A 13,932-nucleotide genomic window follows, 5' to 3' on the forward strand; every position below is an offset into this window, starting at 1 on the left:
TGGATACTGTACAGCTCCTTGGCAGAGCTGCGTAGGCCCTGAGTGATGGAGAAAAGCTGAGAACGGAGAGTGAGAAAGTAAATAAAAATCTGTATGATAATAAATTGCATCACTGGTAATTCTATCCAGTGGCGCTGTACAGTGCGCAGAGCCCCCTTTATATGCGGGGGCCCGGGGAGATCTGCTGATAACATGGGGATTGATGTAGGCCATTAAAGGAGCGTGTGTGCCGGGCTGGATGGGGTGCGTTACTTTTGGCCCCCACAACAGCACTGTATATCAGCATGTTGTCACCTGGGCTGATGTCACAGCAGGTCCTTCGGCTAGAAAAACAATCTCTCTGTCTTGGGTGGGTGACCGGCGCGGACTCACTCACTACCCACTAATGTGCTACTCGTGCCGAGGGGTGCGTTGTTTCGGGTTCACGGCCTCTCCAAATGTAATCCATAACCAATTAGGCATTGTGCGTGTGTAACTATAGAGACCTTCCAACAAAACAAAATGATGTGGTTCAGCATGTGGACGGAAAAAAGTGAAACAAAGACGCCTTCAGGACCAAATTTTTGTTTAATAGTCCTGTTCTTATTGACTCGATGGGAGGTTATGAAGTTGCACGACAACATATCGTTTTATTTAGACAATCAGGACATTGTGGCCTGACTTTTTCTACCTCATCAGTAACTTGTGTCTTTTTTGCACTCAGCCTAGTGACTCTCACTGGAACACTTGAGTGCACTTGTTCATTTCGTACACGACGCACGGAGGACCTTGAAACAATCTGACAACCCGTTTCGGTGGAGGCAGTCTGTCCCCTGGTGCATCCACCTCTCCCTGTGAACAGGGTCACTCCTATTTATCTTTTCATGATCTCTTTCTTGCCACCGCCCTCTCCTCCCTCTGTTGGGAACATTGTGTTATTCTGGGATGTGAAAGCAGCAGCTGGCTTGTCATTACAGGATCATGGTTCTTTGGATTTAAGTCCATTTAATCAAAGGACAATGTTAATTCACAGCAGCAGCTGGGTGTGATTCATAGTGAATATTGTAAATAAGTTTTTTTCTTGTCACATTTTTGTTCTCATTCCATCTTTTAAGGACCAGGTTTAAAGCTGTGTGCTGTGCTGATACCAGCAATAACACACTTCTATACAAACAACTCCTCATTTAGACCAGTACTTGGACCATTTGATATCATGTTCCGGGAAGATTTTAATACTAAATTGCAACTGTCTCCTGTAGCTGGAGAATATCAAAGGGAACACAAGCTATAAATCATTCTTACACTTTTGTTAGTGGAGATAATTCAGTGTAAAAATTAAACTGATTGTTTCACTCCCCATATGAAGACTTTTTTGTGGTGTGAATACTTCATGGACAATGAATAAGGCTTTATTTATGGTCTCAGTAATAATCTAACTTTCACTTTGAAATGAACTTCATACATTGTCAAATTACATTCTTGTGTTATGTGAGCAAATGGAGACAACATGGTCCTTGTCATCATAATGAACACTAAAACATTTTAAATTGTGGTATTAATATTTTTAAGCATCTACTTCATGGGTTGCATCATAATGGTACAACATATAATCAGCAACTATGTATCCACCCAATACCACCTTAAAAATCTAATAATATGCCCAAACAAGAACTGCTACAACTGATTTAATTAGGCGAATGAAGTCAGGACAGTAAAAAGCCTCAATTCAAGTATTATTATTGTTATATATTGATTTATTATTGTTATATGCTTTATTATATTTAAATGATTGTAGTTCAATAAATCAAAAACTTTATTCATACAGCATATCCCTCACACAAAGGACAACTAAATGTGCAAGGTAAGTACATTAACAAATATGAGATAACTGTAGTCACAGAATTAGTAAAATAAAACAACAAAATAGCTAAGTGTGTGTCAGCATGTCTCTGAAAATTCTAAATAACAAAACAAAAAAAATAAGCAAATCAATTCATTAAAATATTCTATATCATGATAGTATAGGCAAGTGGTCTAAGGAAATGTTAAAAAATAAATCATAATTATGTGGCATGCTGAGCTAAGAAGGCTCTTATTCTGTGGAGAAGCTCTTTCTTGACGCTGTCCGGCACCAAGGCTGCAAGAGACACAGATAATATCCATGACTAGGACTTATTCTTTCATCCAGATAAAGTGGTACTGCAAAACATGTGTCTATGCTCACACCCACACCCATTACTGGAAACATAACGTCTCGTGACTGCACCACCTCCTACTGAGGCTACTGTCGGTGAAGTAACTGGCATTACTGTGTCCATTGTGATGGGTGCAAAATGGTTTCTGTCTTTGAGGGAATGACACTAATGTATTCTGTTTTAACTCAACTGCACACTTAACACAATGCAATCAAAGTATATTACTAACATATATTTCACAATGTTGTCTTTTAGGGTGATGCAAAGTCTTTTAAGGTTTTTATTTGATTTTTAGAAATCAGTGTGGGTAGCAGGAAAAATTAGAACAGCACAGCCATAAAAGCTGCAGAATATCATATTAGAGAGTTTTACACTGTGTGTGATACACCATCAGTTCTTCCAGACAGTCAAGTTAACCTACCTCTTCCTTTAGGAGTGATCTCTACCATCAGGTCCTCCACAGTGACATGCTCCAAGCCTTTTTCTTTGATTACTTCTGCAAAAACAAAAAGATGATATTTTAACAAAAATTGCTTGAAGCAGCTTGTGCAGCAATATGAGCTCCATAGCAAAACCCTTTAGTCCCAACAGTCAAATTAGTATGCACTTAATTATGTCCTAAATTGTGTCCACTCTTAAAGCTGTGGGTGTTTTATTACAATTTGGAGGATGTGTTTTGCTCACTTCAGCTGGCTCATGCTTTAATAGCAGAACAAAGTGAGGATAAACACACCAGTAATGTTAATGATTTAATTTCAATTTACATTTTGGACACATGGCACAATAGGCCTTTTCCACATAAGACATTCTGACATGTTGCTGTAGTAAAAGCACAGGTGTAAATAATAAAATTAATGATGGCGGAATTCCATTTAGCTGTTTCAGTTTCAGGGTCCTGGCAATGTGCATGCTGGCTCACTGTCACGGCTTACTGGGACACTTTAATCTACGCTCTGTCAGAGCCATTAGTAATGTTAGTAACACCTGTGCTTTTCCTACTATGACAAGTCAAAGTGTCTGCTGTGAAAAAGGTCTGTTGTTTGACTTTTAAAACATTTGTATTCGTCTTTTTTGAAGTATTGTTGTAGTAGTCTCTTTCATTCTAGTGTTTTTTTTAACCGACAGTTCATTTGCAACAGAACAATTATGTATTAAAAGTTGAAATTGTGTGAAATGTAAACAAAACTATCAGAACCTGTTATTACTGTCATATTGATCAATTAATAATACATTTGCTAACCAAGTTAATATTTTCTGATGCTGTAAAAGGTTTGTGTACAGTGGTATATATTGTAAATAGTGGTGTTTTAAGTTCTCTAAATATGTCTGATTGTACCTCAAAGTTATGTTAGCAATGAAACTGGGTCTTTAAGGTGGGTGTACAGTATAAGATTCACAAGAGAGTAAGTCGATGGCGGTGTCTTTCAGTTCCTTGGCAGTCGATCAATGACTATGGATGCTATGTGTTTTAACAACAGTACTGTCATTGTTACCTTTGCAGTGAGCTTTCATCTGATCCTTCCATCCACACTCAGTGAGCTTAGCCCTCAGCAACTCCTTCAGTCTGTCAATAAGATGCACACACATGTAAATTTATAGCAGGCACATTTCTGTCTTATGCTAATTAAGTTATTAATAACAGTTGACAATTTGCTCATCTTTATTACAACATTGGCTATTTTGGCCCGGATGTCTCATTCTCTCTGTTGTGTTGACATTATTGCTATGCACTATTCAGATTATGAGTGATGCTTCTCTGCATGCCAGAAAAATGAATATGTTATGGAGCAGCTGTCTTCCTCGAAGTTTAAGGAGCCACTTCAGTTCAATATTCATGATATATGTTCGTTCCTTGCATGTTGAACATATAACAGGAGCGTTTCTGCTTTACAACAGCTGGCAACCTCTTGGTCTTGACTCATATGTTGAGGATATCAAGCCATACAGTACATCGGCATATAAATATAGATATTGACACGTGACGGAGCAGAACATCTTCCTTGTAGTTTGGAGCAGTTTTCATGCAATATGCCAAGTTGATTCCTCACGCTTTCCCTTAAAGCCTCTAAACACCCACACAGGTGTTTTCAGTTAATCCATCTGATTAGACCTCTTCTCGGGCATGTGTGGGTGTGTATAGACTGTCATTGATTGACATCTTCCTGAGTCTCCTGTTAGCTTTGTTGCACCTGTTAGGGAGGGACAAATTACACCTTTATCAATCTTAATGGCAGATGGGAGATTTGTGACCTCATAAATTCCCATCAAAGCTCCGGCCCAACTTCAACCTGAGCAGATGTCTAATCAGCCAGAATAACTGATAACACCTGTGTGGGTGTACAGAAAATAATAGTTACCAATAAAGTAATTGTTAGTAACCCTCAACAATAGGCCTACTACAGAGATTGTTATATAGCAGAGATTTAACCATCATTTGGTGAAGTATAGAGAAACAAATCTGAAGATAGACACCCAATAATAAGTTAGAGAAGTTACTTTCACGAGCGAATAGTCACAATGTTAACACAGGGTGTAAGGATGAGATCTCCAGCTCCCGCTGCCTCAGTAGGTCCACAACTCTTCTCAGGGACTCCTTCCACCCAGCTCATCACCTGTTTGACCTGCTGCCCTCTGGCTACAGCTACAGGTCAATGAAAGCCCGCACCTCCAGACTCGCGTACAGTTTCTTTCCCTGGGCCATACGGACACTGAACAAACAATAAATCTGTGCAATATTAATACACTGAATGTGAAATACATTTGTCTGTGCATTAAAGTAATAGGCTATAATAACCTTACCAGCTATTTAGCTAATGTTGTTAAATAATATAGCCTGAACTTCTTGAGCTGTTTGTAGTATATTTTTTCACCTTTCTCGTTCCCCCATCTCTGTCAGCTTCTGGTTTACTGTTGCCCTCATTCTGGACTCTTTACTCATAGTCTTTTACCTGAAGTTACAGGGAGAAAAGAATAATACAGTTATGTATAACACCTCCAATGTAAAGTCAGAGTATGTATAACGCCTCCAATGTAAAGTCACAGCGTGTATAACGCCTGTCAATGTAAAGTCACAGTATGTGTAATGCCTCCAATGTAAAGTCACAGTGTGTATAATGCCTCCAATGTAAAGTCACAGTGTGTATAATGCCTCCAATGTAAAGTCACAGTATGTGTAATGCCTCCAATGTAAAGTCAGAGTATGTATAACGCCTCCAATGTAAAGTCACAGTGTGTATAATGCCTCCAATGTAAAGTCACAGTATGTGTAATGCCTCCAATGTAAAGTCACAGTGTGTATAATGCCTCCAATGTAAAGTCAAGCTGGTGCCGCAGACGTTAACGTAGTATGTGCTCATGTGGCGGTAACGTCACTAACGTCACTAAACAGTGTTTACCATGCCGATCAGCGGACGGTAACTTAGGTTTAATAAGTCAGTATTTAACTAGGCCTTCACAGGCTAAGCTGTTAGATTGTGTTATCTGTATTGACTCACCCGCTGGAGAAGGATCAATAACAGATGTCTCTTCAGCCTCTCCAGACTCTCTCTGAGGTTTATTGTGAGTTAAGTTAAGATGAGATCAGGAGACCTGGCGCTGAAAACACAGCAGTTATATTAATAACTACCATCTCACACTCCGCTATCAGCTCAACTATAAGTTTGATTTACGTTTTAAGGCAAGTTGTGTGTGATGTATCGCAAAGGAAAAAGAAAATCTTTTGATTTCACGGCTTTTACCGTCACATATAACATTCCGAGGAGAAACACTGATTTGTACAATGGTTCCTACGTCTTTGTTGAATGTAATACTCTGCTACACCACACAGCGGCAGTGTTGGTTAATGAATGGCATTACAGTTTTTCCTCAATTAGTTTGGCTCATTTTTTTTTTTAAACAGTCTTTAACATTATCTAAACCGTAAGTGCAATTGTCGCAAGTGTTTCATGGGTCATCACAACTCAAGTCTACAAAAGGTAGTAACTCACCCAAAACACTTCATTCATGCTTCAAAATCTAGTTATTGTGTCAGTAAAATGGCCAATGGTAGTGTAAGGTCAATGCCGTAGTACACAGAAAAAGGATATGCACATGTATGTATACAGTACATATATTTGTGTAGCAATATGTGACATGCACTGTAAACAGAAAATTGACCTTTGATCTTTCATGTAAACAGTGAACAGAAAATTTGCCATAAAATGACATCTAAGCCAAAAATAAGTAAAGCACAAAACAACTAATTGTACCTCCTCACAGTACGTAACACCATGTAATAGATATTTATGGAATATACATGTATGTCTAATAGATTTTGATAATTGAATGGATCATTTTGCATGTGATGGCTCAAACAATGAATGAATATTTAGAAGAGGATGACAGTTTCACTGCGAGTCAACTCATCAGTTTTGATCAGCAAGACATGTACAAGTGGTTATTGTACTTTTACTCTTTTGCACATGTGTCAAAACGCATGCAATGTGCTTGAATGAATGAGAAATTCAAATTTGTTGTGAACAACAAACTAATTGGTCAGAGATTTGAACTTACTTTGACCTCTCTCTTTGACCTTTAGGGGATAATATTATTATTTCAAAATCCTTATTACACATGAACACATTGGATATCAGTTACTGTTGGTATTTTCTACATCTTACAGATGTGTTAAGTATTTTTTAATTCATGAAATAAGTAATAACCGGCTTTGTTACATCAGCCCAGTGTCTTTATTTCATACTAAATTTGTAATGATTTCTTTTTGGGTCCCTGCTCACAAGGGTGTTAAAGGTTATGAACAAGCAGATAAATTGCTAAAGAAGGCTCTTAGTATATGACAACAAAATTAATGATTAAAGTAGCTTTTGGTAGGCGTTGAGGCAAAATCATTCATTAGAACAGCCACAATTAACACTTGGCAGAAGGAATGGGACACAGGCAATAAAGGGAGACATTATCATAATATACAAAAGTCAGCTCAGGTTACACTGTTTAAAGGAAGATATGGTAGCTGCAGAGAGGAGGTAATCGTAACACAACTACGTTCGGGCATGCAGGTACACAATTCACATATATTTAATTGGGAAAAGTCAATCAAATCTGTGTCAGTGGTGTAACAATCTGGAAGATGTAGAACACATTATCATGCATTGCAATAAATATAATTTAGAGAGGGAGGCATTAAGAAATATGGTACATGAGACAGGACAGGAGTGGAGTTAAAAATCATTACTGAGCACAGGACAGGACTTCGGGCAAGATCAGAAAGGGTGTTGTTTTTTTCTTTTCTTTTCTTTTCTTTTCTTTTCAATCAGTATTGAGATAATATAATGCCATAATTCTACACTCTCCAATTCAGTAGGTGGAGATTTCACTTGTTTAAAATAAGGGCTGATATAAAGCTATTCCACACCGTTGAATTGTGCAAGGTTGTTGTTCCAAACGATCAGAGGTTTTACTGAATGTACAAGAAGGCTATACTTGTTTCCAGACTTTACCAGGTGATGTGAACGTTAGTGATTCATTAATGTTTAATGTTGACAAAATAAACAGTTTAATTGTATTGTAGTTGTGTGATTTGTGATCAAAGTATATTAAAGGTGTTGTTCAAAAACATTTTTTGTTACATTTGTTGAAATTCTCATTACATCCCCACAGGAACCAATAAAATCAAATGCTCTGACAAAAAAAGGGAAAATATTTGGTGTATGGCTGTGGCAGGACTGTAATAAGCCCGTTGAATCATTTCTTTCGGGCCGATGAAATGATTACACAGGCTACCTGCCTGCCTGCCTGCCTACGTGCACTCTGCTCGTGCACTCATTGCGCATCACCAGAGTCTTCCACAAGCTGCTAGTTTAACAGCTGTGAGTACCAACAACAGCCATGTCCGCAGTTCACGTTCATTTGGGGGAGTGGCTTTGGAGGGAGGCCTGCAGGGATGGACTGTCAGTGTTGTCGACTTGGCGACTTTCTTGCTCGATTTAAGGACTTTTGGAGCTAGTGCTGCTCGCTACTTTCGTTGGAAAAGAGTTGGCATGGGCTCAGTTTATCAGTTGGATCATTTTTTTTAAATCTAGTGTACTCTTGCTAGTTTCTCAAGATCACTGATTTACTTAATATCCAAATGTTACTTTAAGTGATAAGTACAGTTTACTACGTCCTAGCAAGTGAGTAGTTTGTACTTGATATTACAGCATTAAAGTTTTCTTAAAAAGCACTTGTGCAAATTGTTATGAGGATTTTATCAAGAATATCTTAAAAACATTTTTTATGGCAAAGACAACTGCTGAAAACAACTCAAACAACATCTCTGATAGCTGCTGTCAGAAAGGTATATGAGAGAAATTAACTAGAAGAAGGAGGGTCTGATGAGAGCAAAATGAAGCTTTTTGAGCCTCATACTAACTGCACGATTCGTGTAAGCTCCATAAACACCATAGAGCACTAGAAATTCACCATCCCAACCATGAAGTCTGTAGTGGCAGGCTTGATGCTGCTGTGGGGATGCTTCAGACCCTGGAGGGCTTATGAAGGACGTGGGTAACATTAAAAACCTGCTGGAGTCCAGAAGAGAACTGGAACTGTCATTTAGTGTTCCAGCAAAACAACAATGATAAACGAAGCTAAGGCTGCACAGGAAGGGCTGGAAAACAACAAGGTTAATGTCATGAAGACAGGTGCTGGGAGTTGAAAACTGCTGTTTATCCATAGATCCCAGAAAACCAAGATGGATACCTAGTTTGTTCCTTCTGACCTCCAGGAGTGTTGATCTGTACCCAAATGCCCAATGCACACAGGTCATATCTGTTTTAACAAAGTCACCTGTGACCTGGGTGATGCATGCCACAAACCATCTTGTTAAAGGTCTGTACATCTGAATTATTAAAGAAGGTTGTAACTCCAGGTTAGCATTGTAGTTTGAGCCCCAGACTGCTGCCAACAGCGTTCAGCTTTCTGTTTCTTACAAACAGAAATAGTCTTCTAGCATCAGCTGAACCTCAGCTACTTGTCAATACCCATTTTCAACCACTGTACCATACCAGTGCGGTACACAGTGTTTGTTTAGTTTTATCCTGAACTGACCGAAGCAATTTGATCCAGAAACAGGCTGACCTACTTCATATATTAAAAGGCTGAACTGAGGTCAGTCAGGAGCAGTGCAATAACATCACAGCTTTATGAGCAGCGGTGTCCTGGATGGACTTGAATTTTCTCCAAGCCGGCCGAGTTCATTTGTGATCTACACGCTGTGTGACCTCCTGGAGCTGACATTTCAATGTCGGCACTGTCTGTCACCAGTGAGGGGAGCTCTGATGCAAAAGGTACTGATTCTGCACACTCGGATTCAGAATACAGTGTTAAACATTTCTTCATGCGTGTATCGAACACGTCTGTGTGAGACAGCAATGTCCCGAAATGTTTGGATCCATTTCATTTCTAAGGCTAAAGAAAGTCCAGGAGGACTTTTGGAGCATTATATAAGCCTCACTGGTTTTGAGTGACAAGTGCATCTTTCAAACTTGCTCTCTGATGCTTGTTTTGTATTATTCAGCATCCTGGAAATACTAAACTACACATTAACTGTCTTTCTGGCGAAGAAATGCTGAAACATCTTTGTCTTTCATCTGTTAAATAAGTGATTACTTCATGTCAAGCCTCCAGCTATCTTCTTTAAGCGACCCGTAAAAATGTACTGCTACTTTTTATCTTTCTTTAATACCGCGCCAAAGGGCGAAGCATCACGCATTAATGTCTATCATTTAACTTTCATCATCATTTGCGAGCAATCTCTCCATTTTCCCCTCAGCGGTTATATCTTTTTGACCTCAAAACCCTTTGCTTGTCAAGTCCTCTTGAGTCTTGCCTGCCTCGCTTCTTTGAGGTTATCAGAATATTCTCTGCTGTCTAGGCAGCGCTGAGTGTCTCGGATCACGCATGGGTTTAGTTTTATTAATGTAAAACATAGTAAAAGGCTGCAGCTGCAACTCCAGAGAGCAGAAAAGTATACTTTTAGAATACAAGTTGTAACACCTACATGTTTTGCACTGGCAGTTGAGGAAACCCAACCTTGGTGTTAAATATTAATAAAAAAATGTTTTTTTAAATAAGATAGGAGATTGAAAATGAGAGGAGAAGTGGAAAAATAAAGATTGATGATTCATGCCGAATGAAGTTTTCCACTGTTTCAGCCCAGTGCACAAATCTTGACAATTTATATTAATAAGTCAGAACTTTATTGAGTCTGAACAAGTCTTCAAAACACTCAAGCTTAAAGGGCCAAGACTTTTTGCCTTATTATAAAACACCCTGTGCCACAGCTCCCGTTCCTGTTCTGCTCAGCTGCTCTGTTTAATTAATGACTTTACTCACTTCTGGTCGCTTGCATACGTTTAATTGCCTCTGTTTCATTTACTTGCACCTAAAATCCAGTCGGGTCACATTTAGCTGCAACTGACAGTTTCTCACAGCCAGCCTGAAAAGTCCAAAAACCTTTTTAAAAAGTGACAAGATGGGAAGCTTTTATATGTAATGCATGAGGCTGACCAGTAGTTTAAAGTTCATGCCCAAATAGAACAATCTGCCTTTTTGGAGTCTGGCCAAGAATCACTTCCCTGTCTGTCTTCAGAGTGGAATTTAGTATGGCTTCCTCTCATGTTCAAGTGGGAAATGCCTCCCCACTGCACCACCTCATGACAGACTGATTGATGCCCTACCTGCCCTGGGCAGAGTAATGGCCTTCCATGTGAGCGCAGGTCTACATGACACAGAGACAACCTGTCTGTCTGTGTGCGGAGCTTCGGTTAATTATCTGTCTCTCTATTGTCAGTTGGCCGGCCCAATGAGGAGAGAGTGAGAAGTTCGAGAGCGTTTTTTTTTTTGCGGCTGGTGGTCATTTTCTACAGCTCAGACACAATTGGAGGTGTTTAAACCTCTATTTAGGACGTGCTCAAGCAGATGTGCCCTTTGGGTGAAAGGGGGGTGCCTCAGTGCAACAAGGTGTATAAAGAATCTCTCTTCCATTCTGAGCTTTTGGGACCTTCCTTATCTGCACTCCCTACCCCTCTACAACTGACATAGTCCATAGTCCTGGCCTATTACCACAGTTATCTTGGCTGAAGCAGCCCGAGGCAGCTGGACAGCTAGAAGAGATGTGCTGCACCCCCAGCAAAGCAACAATCCACAGGGATCCTCATCTGAAGGCTTTACACTTGGATCACCATAAACTACAAAATGCAGCACAGTGTTGGTGTTTTCACGAGCACCGCATGAGGTTCTTCGCTTAGTTTCATGTGAAGCTGCAATTATTTTCTCCGCTAAAACTTGGAAAGAAGAGCACGAAGAAAGAGAGGATAAAACTCTGACTAAAAGGCTGCTAATACGTCAGTGTGCTCGGCCTGTAGCCATGAGCCCCTGAGACCCCATCCTAAAAGTCTAAATTGGGATTCCACATTAAATTGGCTGTTTTTTTGGCCTTGCCTTCGAGCTGACAGCCCTGCCCAACCTCAGAAGTCAGTTCAGTGTGATGTGCTAATAATAGATATATGGTGCTTCACACTCGGTATGATTAGCTGGGAGAATTCTTGCAACAGGAAAAGTACAGGAGTGGGAACCACCTGTTTTCACCCAATAATAACAAGTTCACAAATTAGCGTTTACATCTTAAATACGTCGACACGTTAATGGTGAAGAGCAGAGCACAACTAATCTGAGCCATTGTCCTCCACTGGGAAACAGATTTCTAGGCAGTAATTATCTTTTCCTATGATATATTTTTAGCATGCATTGTACAGTACCACTTTAGGGACAGAAAATCTGCGCTCTTTTGTTCATCATACAATATTTATAATTTCTCCAACTAATTCCACTGATAAATTGACGTTGAAGCGATACTCATTAAAATCCTTTTGAAAAGTTGTCTTGACGCCAGCCATATTTAAGACGTTCCATTTCCTGACTGCGTAGCCTCCCCAAGATTAGAGTCGGAGTGATCATTTCCAACTGCCATCTGCTCTTCCAACTTTGCCAAAAGTTGATAACCCGCAATTTTTTGCAGAGGCTTCCAGAGGTCGGCAATTTGCAGTACTCTCACCACTCTGTGCCCCTCCTCACTCCTCTCCGAACAGATTGTACTCCACTACTACTGCTAGCATAACTTTATTCTTGCCACTTCTAGTTACTTGTACTTTTTGCCCACCAATGAAATCCCCAAGAAAAGATAAACCTGTTTGTTACAAACTCTGTAATGAAATAGACTATAGTATATAAACTGATAGCTAGTCAGCATGTTCCTCATAGATTTTGTCTTCTTCTCTGTCCTAAGGGTGCACACCTGCTTTCTCAGCAAACACTGGCGAGCCAGTTGCAGCATTAAATGGCATCATCGCTCATGCTTTGGCAGTCTGATAAGCCAGAGGATCATCAGCGTGTGTGTGTGTGTGTGTGTGTGTGTGTGTGTGTGTGTGTGTGTGTGTATTACCGTGACTGAGATGAACATAGAGTCGGGCTCAACAAACACAAGGCTTTCATCCAGGAGGCCGCAGTTTGTGTCCCCTGCGTTAAGTTTCACTTTTACATTACAATCAGCTGTTTGTTTGTGTCCCATGTTCAAAACGTTCAGTTTCATTTTCACTCTACAAACACAGTAGTTTTAAGCCCAAACATGTTGTTTTTTCCTGAACTTAACTAAGTGGTTTTGTTGCCTAAACCTAAAGTGACGCCAAGGGGCGTGACAAAGCAGCCGTATGTGACGAGTTGGGATGAGAGCGTGTTATGTCATCATTGTCAAAGGTGCCTTTCAGTGAGTCCAAAGTTGCCGCATCAGTTCACATGATGTATTTAACAAACAGAAAATTAGACATTACAGTTTAACAAGCAGCCTGACTTGTGGTGTAGTGGTCGTTGATGAGGTGGGTGTACAACTAGATAGATGGGTAGGTTACTGAGGAGGAAGTGGGTATACTCTCCTATATATTTCAATGTTTTTTTGACTGATAGGTGCATGGGTATAGCCTACTGTAAACCACCAGAAAAAAAGGTGGGTATACCCCGTATTCCTGCGTATACCCTCCACTACACCACTGAGCGTGGCTATGTTTTGGGATTATCTACTGAACTTAAAAAGCTAGTTTAGCCTCAGTGGTTGTCCTCCCATAGTGGCAAGCTAGACAACTATAGGCCTACATATATGCATGAATCTTTAACAAAAAATCTTCAAAGTGAACTGACTGAGTCAGCAGCTTTCAGCAGAGGAGCTCCACAGAAACTGTGTGAAACACTGAGTTTCAAATTGTAATCCTTTACACTACTGGTTACTGAGATATGTCATTTCATTACTGTTATACTTTACTCTTATTATATAGAATCACGACTACCAAACTTTGACGTATAGAAAAAATCTATACATCTAAAATATCTTTTACATGTAATAACAGCAGTTCATCTCAAAACATTTATAGTTTGGATGAAAGGTCCTTCAGATGATGACTACATACCCCACAGTGACTCAACCTCACAGCGGCGCATAACATTCTTTTCTTTCATTTCCTGATGAGTGGGTTGGAGTAGGTAATTTTTTATTCTCCAATGTTGGACGTTTTTTTAGAACAAAATTCCTCAAATCCTCTCCTCCATGTGTGACTCATATTACAAAGATGCGCTTATTTCTCTTCCATTACTGAGCTCAGAAAAAAACCCAGAATTGAGTCTGAAAATGAGCCACTGGATCTGAATCCTACTGAATGGCCAGTGTGTGCCACAG

At 39.7% G+C, this 13,932-nt stretch overlaps 1 protein-coding gene across 1 annotated transcript; it reads right to left on the reverse strand.

The window, feature by feature from the left end:
* Positions 1-1,712: 1,712 nt before the first annotated feature.
* On the reverse strand, positions 1,713-5,922 carry eny2 (ENY2 transcription and export complex 2 subunit). The gene is made up of 6 exons (XM_074654716.1): positions 5,843-5,922; positions 5,669-5,768; positions 5,045-5,122; positions 3,668-3,738; positions 2,596-2,670; positions 1,713-2,116 (listed from the first exon to the last, which is right to left on the reverse strand). Exons 3-6 carry the CDS (start codon positions 5,110-5,112, stop codon positions 2,043-2,045), a joined length of 288 nt encoding a protein of 95 aa, XP_074510817.1. The 5' UTR covers positions 5,113-5,122; positions 5,669-5,768; positions 5,843-5,922; the 3' UTR covers positions 1,713-2,042.
* Between the last annotated feature and the right edge of the window lie 8,010 nt (positions 5,923-13,932).

Source organism: Sebastes fasciatus, chromosome 12, assembly GCF_043250625.1.
Source record: "Sebastes fasciatus isolate fSebFas1 chromosome 12, fSebFas1.pri, whole genome shotgun sequence".
NCBI lineage: Eukaryota > Metazoa > Chordata > Actinopteri > Perciformes > Sebastidae > Sebastes > Sebastes fasciatus.

Excerpts from the sequence above, each read along its gene's own strand:
- eny2 (XM_074654716.1), bottom strand. The coding sequence starts at position 5,112 with ATGAGTAAAGAGTCCAGAATGAGGGCAACAGTAAACCAGAAGCTGACA. Across the intron at positions 3,739-5,044 it reads GAGATGGGGGAACGAGAAAG|ACTGAAGGAGTTGCTGAGGG; the intron begins GTGAAAAAATAT and ends TCTTATTGACAG. Across the intron at positions 2,671-3,667 it reads GATGAAAGCTCACTGCAAAG|AAGTAATCAAAGAAAAAGGC; the intron begins GTAACAATGACA and ends TTGTTTTTGCAG.